At 39.8% G+C, this 10,476-nt stretch overlaps 2 protein-coding genes across 2 annotated transcripts; both read left to right on the forward strand.

The window, feature by feature from the left end:
• Positions 1–4,130: 4,130 nt before the first annotated feature.
• LOC110883882 (late blight resistance protein R1-A-like) lies at positions 4,131–6,457 on the forward strand. Its single transcript, XM_035978111.1, has 2 exons — positions 4,131–5,256; positions 5,322–6,457. Exons 1-2 carry the CDS (start codon positions 4,131–4,133, stop codon positions 6,455–6,457), a joined length of 2,262 nt encoding a protein of 753 aa, XP_035834004.1.
• A 170-nt stretch (positions 6,458–6,627) lies between these two features.
• LOC110880474 (late blight resistance protein R1-A-like) lies at positions 6,628–7,371 on the forward strand. The gene has a single exon (XM_022128996.1). It carries the CDS (start codon positions 6,628–6,630, stop codon positions 7,369–7,371), a length of 744 nt encoding a protein of 247 aa, XP_021984688.1.
• The last annotated feature ends 3,105 nt before the right edge of the window (positions 7,372–10,476 follow it).

A 10,476-nucleotide genomic window follows, 5' to 3' on the forward strand; every position in this document is an offset into this window, starting at 1 on the left:
TTGAATCGTAATAGCGATCGAGTTATTACCCTGATTGCGGCAGCACCTCGTGATCGTGTGTGTGTTTAGACTGATTTCGGAAATAACTCAACGTTCACAGAAGATTTGTGCAACGTTTTAACACTTCTGTTCTAATGCCAAGGTCGGCTATTTATAGCAAGTTTTGGGACTCCCTTACGGACCGTAAGCCTAACCCTTTACGGTCCGTAAGCTAAGCAGTCTAATTCATAGGCTGCCTAGCCCGGGACTAGCTTGGGTGAATCAAATGAATTGGCCAATCAGAACAATACATCGTTTATTTTAGATAACTATTCAACTAGGGTTTGCCCCCCTTAAGTTTTAGGGGCCCTGATCCTGATTCTGATTGTTCTGAAAATTTTAGGGTTAGTGCAGAATTACTTGGGTATCTCAATTAGGGTTTCCTTATTGACTAATTATTGTCCTAATTATTGATTTTAGTGGCAGTTGTTACATATGGACCTTCACGCACACCTGATAACCCTTCTTCAACAACGAGATTTCGGTTGGACGACTTCTTGCCAAACCTTCTTACTTGTAAGACGTTTCTTGTCGCCGTTTACGCCTTTACCAAGCTATACTTTGGTAAGGATAGACCTAAGTTGCAGTTCACTAAGCTGAGCTATATATATATTTCGGAACACAATTCCAGGTACAATCCTATTTTATTGCTTTATTTAGTTGCGCGATACACTTTTGTTTGTTCACACGCGCTTCGCATCTCATTGCACGCCCTTGGTTCACTTGACTATATACATATATCTATATGATGATCCGTATATAACCTGACATGACAATGCTACCTTAAAAATACGAAATCCCAAACATGATCATCGGAAGATTTCATTGCGTGTGGGCAATGCTCGATCGGCTATCTGGCATGTCGTATGCGCCTATATCATCACTTAAGTCCTAACATGCTTGAACCGGGCAATCTGCTTGAGACAACACAGCTATGAGCGGACATGGTCAAAGTATTTACACATGCTAAACTATACATCGAATAATCCTTATTCAAACACGCGGGCCTAGCTAGGCATCTACGCACAAGGCTCAAGGGTGACAGGTCCTTAATATCATCCTTAAATACAGTGCTCTCACATAATTTGATAGCTTGATGGAATACGCCATAAAGTTATATATTTACTTGTTGTTTCTTTTTATTACCTATCAAGTTCAAAGCTACTAACATACTTTAGCAGCACTGAACTAGGGGACTAGCATGGTATAGCGCCACTACGCCTTAAAAGTGATGAGTTTTTCTCAGGCTGCCCATTAAGGTGATATCCGCTGTGCATTAACCCATATCGGTTCTTATATAAGGTGGATGTTTCAATACGCCGGACAATATTTATACTTCTCACATCATTTGGCCTATTACTATACCACTTGACACGCATATGCAATTTGGTAGTCAAGACAAACGCATGACAAAACTAGTATGCTTGATTATTCGAATAAGTATTCCACACGCTATGCGACAGGAAAAATACTTATTCGGATATGTATTCTCCACACCAGTCTACGACAGGAAAAATACTTATTCGGATATGTATTCTCCACACCAGTCTACGACATGGATAAAAGAAAACCCTCACGCCATAATCGGTGGGGTAAACAGACATGCCACCTACTACAAATATTCCACACGCCAGCGCGCGTCCAGGAAAAGCACGTAGTAGCTTACATAAAGTGCTCATTCACGCCTAACGCGTATAAAGCATTTTATTATCTCAATGAGTGTCCACTCACGCCAAGCGCGTAGACAGCACTTTGTTGTTCAAGTGTTCATTAACGCCGCGCGGGTTATAAAGCACTTTCTGATATCTACAAGTGTTCATATAAACATTTGTAAACACAACATACCACCGCATTTAAACTGCATATTACGGTACAAAATATTACCACCGCATTTGAACTGCATATCACGGTAAAAAACAACTCTGACACAATATTTTTCATAATAACAAAGTCAGATGATCAAATTGTACAGCGCTAAGAGTGGGCATCTTGATGTATTCAACCACTACTACTCCAGTGGGTATCTTGGTAATAGATACACAACCACTGATGAAAAACCAAGTACTTGTCCCACAATTATACAAACATTGTGGGAAACATAATAACGCTCTAAGCACCCTTCTGAGGTCACTGAGCATAGCAAGCACTTCTGCAGGGGTGCATTGCATGTCATTTTTTCCGATTGCAACGGTAATTGCTATAACCGGATCATCAATAACGACAGCTGGCACAACCGCCAGCAGTTCTACGTTCGCCTTAGGTGGCATAGCATCTGCATGTGCATCTATGACCACCGATGGCTGCGCATTACGATAACGGAGATCCTGATGACACGGACGCGTGGTAAGGATCGTCGTCACATCAACATCAACTCTTTCAATGGGTTGAACGCCGTTAGCGCACCATATGCTAACCAACAAAAGTTACATCAAAGGGTGAATATTTTATAGTAGCCCACACGACCGTACGCACCACTAAAGCAGGGCCACACCTGAAAAAATCATCTAAAGGCGAGGTACTTAACTATCAAAACTTGGCCTGTTCCAAGACTCATGCATGAGTCCTAACCACTTATGTACAACCTGGACAAGCTCATGGTAATGCGCCAGTACAAATGGCAACTGCCTACAACCGATCAGCGTGCGCCATGTTTGCCCAACCAATTTCCACGATGAACAATCGTAGGATATTCACTGCTCCATTATCTCCACTCACAGCTAACCACACCCAACGTGGCCGGCGACTTTCTCGCACCCGGACGACATGTAAGCCTAAAATTAGTGATCTTCACTCCCGAGCTCCTAATAAGTCTAAGTGCTCCTCCCACGCTTACACGCGGGAGCAACACTAGACTGGGGGACATGACGAGGTATGGTACTGGACCTGACCCAAGCGGTCGGACTTTCCTGCTATTTATCACTTTTATGTTAAATATTATTATTATTATTATTATTATTATTATTATTATTATTATTATTATTATTATTATTATTACGTACTAACCTGCGAAGCCCAGCGCATTGTAGTTTACATACTACACTAGGTTGTGGGCTTGTAGAGACAACCCCTAACTGGGCCTGGCCCATTGAGGTTAAGGTTTCCCATATCTCCTATATAAGGAGGTCTCCACCTCCTTATTAGGGCAGGCATCCAATATGGGGCAACACTTTTGTAGCTGGAAACAGGGGATTTTTCCCCTACCGGCCGTCTCTACATCCCCGTTTTCTTCTTTTCTTATTTGCAGGTCTAGGATTCGGCGAAGAAGACGAGGTTTGGCCATATCCGTATTCATCATCGTAGAAGTACCGACTCGCTCGGAACATGCTTATTCATCCGGCAAGAAAGTTCACTGGAAAAATGGAGTTTGAAAATTATATGTTTAAAACTCAAAAACAAGCTGGGTTTTCATTATCTCCATTGATTTTATCAAGATTTCAACTAAAAGTTCATCAAATAACACCATTTAGGTTGATTTTAGTCCATTTTTATATCATTCAAAAGTGGGTTTTGTGTTTTTGTCCAGAAATCTTCAATAAACACTCAAAAACTCACCAAAATACTTGGTTTTTAACAAGAAATCAGTCCTATGCTCTGATACCACTTGTAGATACCTTAGAGATCTAGGAACAAGGTGATTTCAAGTTATCAAATGCATAAACACATGTGTGGAATCCCTGATTTATACACAACCAAGCAACAAAGTAGGGGCAGAACCAGGGTAGAGGTGAAAAAAAGGGTTGGGAACCGAAACCGGTTTTTAACCCAAACTGAACCCGATATTTAGAATTGGTTTGAAAGAACACGTGTAGGATCTGACGACCCGAACAAAGAAGTACGGCTGAAACCAGGTTAAGAACCCTTTGGTCGAAACCGGTTAAATCCGAACATAACCTGTTTGAACTTGAACCGATCCTTTTTCCCGTTATAAACCGCTTTTAACCTGACCCGGTTTGACAAAAATCAGTTTCGGACTATCTATAACCGAACCGCCAAAGAAAGAGAAAAAGAATTAAATAAATAAAAACCCTCTCGTTGATTGAGATCAACAACCCTTCCCTTCCCTTCCCTTCACAAAGAGTTGACTTGCAGAGATGACAAACACAGATCTGGAAATGTTCATGGCGAAGCTGAAGATGTTAGTTTACGATCCTGCTTCAACTGGAAACAATCAATTCATCGAAGCAAAAAGGCCTGAAATCGGGTTCCTGTATGGGGAGCTTAGCTACCTTTATGCCATTGGAATCCGTTTCAAAGACACGACGATTGGCGAAGAACAACTACATGGACTTGAAGATGTGGGAAACCTGACGAGAAGGCTTTTTAAAGCAGTACAGGAGGCAGAAGATATCGTCGATATGTTCATATCTTCTGCTATGATCAAGAACGATTTCATGGCGGCCCCCGTTTTCCAAAATCCTCTCAATTATTACCACAAATCGGCATATTTAACTTTGCCGAGCGAAAGCTCATTTACCCAAAGAAAATTGACATATTTGCAGCAGGAAGACCACGTTTTCATTACATATATATTCAATCGCTCTCTTCAGGACCTGAAAGATGTTATGGACGGCCTAAAATCTATCAGAGAGGAGATCATGAGTAATTATTATAATGACAGGGGGAACTTGTTGCAGAACCTCCTTGTTAACCAGCAAGAGATGATGATGATGGATAACAAGATTGCAGCTACTGGAACAACTGTGAATCTTAGTGCAACTGAACATGAAGAATTCATTGTCGGCTTTGATGACGATGCACTATTAATATTAGATAGACTCACCGGAGACCGCAAGAAGCTAGACATAATCTCGATTGTGGGTATGGGCGGACTTGGTAAGACTACTCTGGCTACCAAAATATTCAATGATTCTCTTGTAGAGTATTATTTCGACATCCGTGGGTGGGTTAACATGTCTCAAGCGTATTCAAAGCGGGATATGTTAGTAAAACTATTGGCTTCAATAGGGAAATCAGTTCATGCAGCAACAAGTGAATCGAAACTATGTGAAACCTTGTACCAGAGCCTAAAGGGCAGGAAATATTTGATGGTCATTGATGATCTCTGGAGTTGTAAGTCATGGGACGATGTGGCATCATGCTTTCCTGATGATAAAACTGGTAGTAGAGTTCTTGTGGCCACCCGGCTTACTGAAGTTGCTTCACACACAAGCCAGGGCGGTTTCACTCACAACCTACGACTTTTAACCGAAGAACAAAGTTGGGAGTTGTTGTGTAGAAAGACTTTTGGGGATATGAGTGCCCTGAAATTTTGATTGAGACAGGGAAACATATAGCTAAAAAGTGTGGAGGATTACCGCTTGCCATAGTTGTCATAGCAGGACTTCTTGAGAAAGGAGAGAAGAGGAAAGATTTGTGGGAGAAAATTGCCGAAAGTGTGGGTTCATACATTGTTAATGACCCTAAAGGATGCTTGGATACACTGGCTTTGAGTTATGACCATCTACCTTGTCACTTGAAGAAATGTTTTCTGTATGTTGGCGGCTTTCCAGAAGGCTACGAAGTCCGTGTACAGACGTTGATCAGGCTTTGGATGGCTGAAGGGTTTATAAAAGAATCAGGCCAAAGAGGCTTGGAGGAGGAAGGTAAGTCTTACCTGATGGATCTAATTGACAGAAATTTGTTGATTGTTGCTGGAAAAAGTTCTAACGGAGGAGTTAAATCATGTCGTCTGCATGATCTTTTGAGACACCTATGCTTGAAAAAAGCGGATGAAATAAATTTCTTGAAGAAAGTGAGTACGTCAGCATTAGGCAGAAATTCCGACTCTGATTCTGTTTCCCGCGTAGTGAAGCAACGACGTCTATTCACCGACAAAGACGTTTTAACGAACATCTATTCGCGTTATTTTCCCACGCACACAAGGTCTGTTTTGTGCTTTGATGACCGTGGACTGTTCGAACATAAAACTGCAAGTTGGATTCCTTCCTTTTTGCTTCTTAGAGTGTTGGACTTGCTAAATATTCCGATGTTTAAATTTAGCAAGATAAGAATGCTAGTTCATTTAAGGTACTTAGCAGTTTGGGTTTGTGACCATGACTCCTCATTCTTAAACGCCAATTTTTTGCGCCTTGAAACTCTCATTGTTAAAGGAAACTCCCAAAGCGTCATATATCCATCAGAGAATATAGTGAATCTAAGTCAATTGCGTAATATAAGGCATTTGCGTTGTGACGGAATCACCATTCCAAGAGATTTCACTGTTCCTACATTGTCCAAATTGCGGACGATTTCCAGGCTAATATTAGATCACGGAACTTATCTTTTGCTTAAATATTTTCCTGATATCAAGAAGCTTGGGTGTTCTGTATGTTCAACATCAAGCAATGATGGACTACTTAGGCTGGAGGGTGTGGGATGGAGCCCCAGGGCTTTATCAAGACACGTAAGCACCACGTAGGATCCACCTCAGCCATAACGCCCCCTTTAATTTGCACGGTGTGGGATGGAGCCCCCTATTAATCAAAATTAAAAAAAAAAATTTGATTGGTGCAAAACAAATGGGCCTCACCTGAACACCCCCTTCCTCCCGTTACCATGTTGGCGAGGGGTCTATAGCGCCCCGACTTAATGTCCGGGGTGTGGATGTATAGCGCCGGGGGCGCTATAGGCGGTGAGCTGGCGAGGGTGGCGCCCCCCACACCCTCCGGCCTTAGCTTCGCTATGCTAACTCATCTTGAAGCTTTGAACATATACAAGTACAAGTACGAGCGTGAACCCTTAACTTTATCAAACCCAATAAGGTTTCCAGAAACTTTGAAAAAACCGACCTTAAAAGGGTTGTGCCTTCCGTGGAATTATATGTCAACAATACAACGATTACCCAAACTCGAGGTTCTCAAATTACTAGACTCTTCGTTCACGGGACACCTGTGGGAAACTGGTGATGAGCAGTTTCACCAGTTGAAGTATTTGAAGTTAACAAGGCTGAACATCCGTGTCTGGGAAGCTTCTAGCATCAACTTTCCAAGCCTCAGGAAACTAGCAGTGAGAAGTTGTAAAGATCTAAGAGAAATTCCACTAGTACTAGGAAACATCTCCACACTTGAGTATATTAATATTGATTATTCAAACTCTCGTGTTCTCGAGTCTGTAAATAGAATTCAAAACGCACAACATGATATTGGGAACTACGACATCCATGTCAGCATTACTCACATGGATCAAAGTGAGGTCTTCTTCCAGGGGGGACCCTTACATCTGCATGGTGGAGGAATCTTCTTCAGAGTGTTCCGTAATGTAGTATTATTGGCGACATTTAGGAGTATTAGCGGCGACAAAAGTTGCCGCTATTGTGCAAATTCTTTGTGGTGATAACAATGTATAGTTTTTCTTGTGTATTGATATTTGTGCGATTCGTTTATCTTCTTGGTTTTTTTTTTCGTCTGTGATACATTTCATTAGTTGATGGATTGTAAAATACATGTTACACAAATATTGTAACTAACTTTACAAGTTTGAAACTCTAGTCAAGACAGTCTGTATGAAACTGTTAAAAGGCAACACAAAATTTTTATAACAATCATCACTTTAGAACTAAAACGAGTATGAGTTTGAATTTGAGAACGATTATATGAGGTTTTAAGAACGATTTCATCTTAAATGAAAGACGCAAATTAGTTTTTATATTTCTTTTTTTTTTTTCTAATCTGTACAATAATATCACTTCCTGCACACCTGCACAAAGTATAAACCATCTATCTTTTATTAACAAGCTTTTACCACTTGCACAACCAAAAGATCTTCAAGCGGATATCTGACCCTAAATAACAAAAAACAGTAAATAAATAGAGAAAAACAATACATTTTACATTTCGGTTCATGTAAATATAAATAATAGAGGCGACAACTTCAAATAGCTACTTATGAATGTGTTGATTCACATTGTGGTTTACCTTTACAATTGCACAAACAGGTTAAAAATAATAGCTTAAAATGTCAAAAGAAGACCGAAGTATACTTATAACGCATATAAGACCACCCGTAGTGAGGGGTTTCTGGCGTTTTTTCCTCACCCCCCCCCCCCCGCGGCCATTCCACCGCCCCCATGGGCGTTTTTGCGGCATTCCAAATTAAACGCCGGGTCAAGAGTTGTTGGGCCAATCAGACCGTTGCCAACGGTCAAATAACGGCTATATATATATATAGGGAGAAGATCATGCGAGAACCATCTCTTATTGTGAGAACCGCGAGAACCAATGTGAACACACCAAAAATGCCTAAAAATAGCTAAAAATCACACAAAAATTTTTTTTTTGAATTTTTTAATATTTTTTATAAAAAAATCGCTACTTTTCGAAGCCAAATTTTTTTTTTAATTTTTTTTAAAAAAAAAAAAATTTTTTTTTTGCTTCTAAAAGTAGCGATTTTAACATAAAAAATATTAAAAAATTCAAAAAAAATTTTTAGATTTTTTTTTGATTTTTTTAGTTTTTTTTAGATTTTTTTAGGTTTTTTGGGGGTTTAGTTTTTAGCATTTTAGCTTGGGGGGGGGGGTTTAGGTTTTTGGGGGGGTGGGGGAGGGGGGTTTAGGTTTTTTTTTTTGGGGGGGGGGGGGGGGTGGTGTTAGGTTTTTTTTAGCATTTAGCTTGGGGGGGGGGGGTTTAGGTTTTTTTTTTTTTTTGGGGGGGGGGGGGGGTTAGGTTTTTTTTTGGTGGGGGGGGGGTGGGGGGGTGGGGGTTAGGTTTTTTTAGGTTTTTTTAGCTATTTTAGGTTGTGTTCACATTGGTTCTCAAGGTTCTCACAATAAGGGTGGTTCTCGCATGAGCCCCTCCCTATATATATATATATATATATATATATATATATATATATATATATATATATATATATATATATATATATATATATATAGGATAAAGATCCGTTAGGAACCATCTCTTATTGCGAGAACTGCGAGAACCAATGTGAACACGTGGCAAACTTGTAATTAATGATATTTAATTAAAAAACACGCGCTTATCATATGTCGTTCACTGCCCGTCGTTTTCAAGGTTCACTGTTGTATTTTTCAAACTAGGGTTTCGTTTGAGATTTTGCATAATCGACGACGACGGCGACTGATCTCTACATATTCACGGCGGCGACTGCTTTTCTACATTTTCACGGCGGCGTGGACTTACACATTTACTGATTTCGTCGTTTCGTTTGATATTTTGCATAAACAACGACGGCGGCGACTGATTTCTACATATTCACGGCGGCGACTGCTTTTCTACATTTTCACGGCGGCTTGGACTTACACATTTTACGGGGGGGGGGGGTTCAATTGTGATACTGATTTCGTCGTTGGTATACTGATTTCGGATACTAATGGCTTCGTCTGACTCATCTCGTGTTGGAGTTGAACCTTCTGCATCGGGTGATCAACATACAACATCTTCTTCGTATCATCCACATCAAGATGCTAGTTTTTGCGGCCCATCTAATGTCATTGTAAATCCTATTTCTGCTTTGGGTCCGTCTGATATTTCTGCTGTATGTCCGTCTGATGTTGATGTCAATACCTTACCTGCTGTTAATCCAACTGAAAGTTACAATCCTGTGTTTACAACAGTTGCAAACCCAGTTGTAAATCGACATACCCTTCATGGGTTTGAAATTCAGACGCTTGATTCAATGTTTACATCAGGCCACGTAGGCTCTGAAACTGCTAACTTACCTGATCAATCGTTATCCGTTGACACCACATCTACGGGTACCACCACATCTACTGGTACAACACCTACAAGCACAGAACATCAACATTTACAGTTCATTCGGTTTGAAACTAAAGGTATTTTATATCCATTTTATGTAAAATGTGAATTGTTCAATGATATACTCCTTTTTATCATGTTCACAACTCTATCATGTTCACAACTGTTTATGTTGTTCATTACGATTACTCAATATGCACATGTGCATTGTGTTAACTGCATTGCATGTTTACAATTGTTTTTTGTTGAAAATATGATTACTTAATGTTATATGCATATGTGCATTGTGTTAAGTTCTTCATATTACACATCATTCATCTTTATCTCAAATTATGTTTTCAATGAAAATTTATGCACTGTGTTAAGTTCTTCATATTACACATTATTCATCTTTATCTCAAATTATGTTTTCAATGAAAATTTATGCACGTGTGCATTATGATTGCAAATCAATAACTTATGACATCGTACATTAACTGCCAATGTACATGTGCATATTAATTACAATTATACTATTCGTCCCTATATCATGTTGACAATTTTTTTTAATTTATTAATTATTTCCCACTATCATTTAATTTATTAATTATCTCTTACAGGAACGATTACGGCTGCCATACATGCTACACCTAATGGCACCCCGTATTAGATACCTCAAGTTGATGATAAATACCTTCCTGTGGTAAATAGTACATTTACCCATTGGGAAGATATTGTCATG

Source organism: Helianthus annuus, chromosome 10 (assembly GCF_002127325.2).
Source record: "Helianthus annuus cultivar XRQ/B chromosome 10, HanXRQr2.0-SUNRISE, whole genome shotgun sequence".
NCBI classification, from domain to species: domain Eukaryota; kingdom Viridiplantae; phylum Streptophyta; class Magnoliopsida; order Asterales; family Asteraceae; genus Helianthus; species Helianthus annuus.

Coding starts and splice junctions, on each gene's coding strand:
- LOC110883882 (XM_035978111.1), top strand. CDS start 4,131: ATGACAAACACAGATCTGGAAATGTTCATGGCGAAGCTGAAGATGTTA. Junction 5,257..5,321: donor ACTTTTAACCGAAGAACAAA/GTTGGGAGTTGT, acceptor TGATTGAGACAG/GGAAACATATAGCTAAAAAG.
- LOC110880474 (XM_022128996.1), top strand. CDS start 6,628: ATGTCCGGGGTGTGGATGTATAGCGCCGGGGGCGCTATAGGCGGTGAG.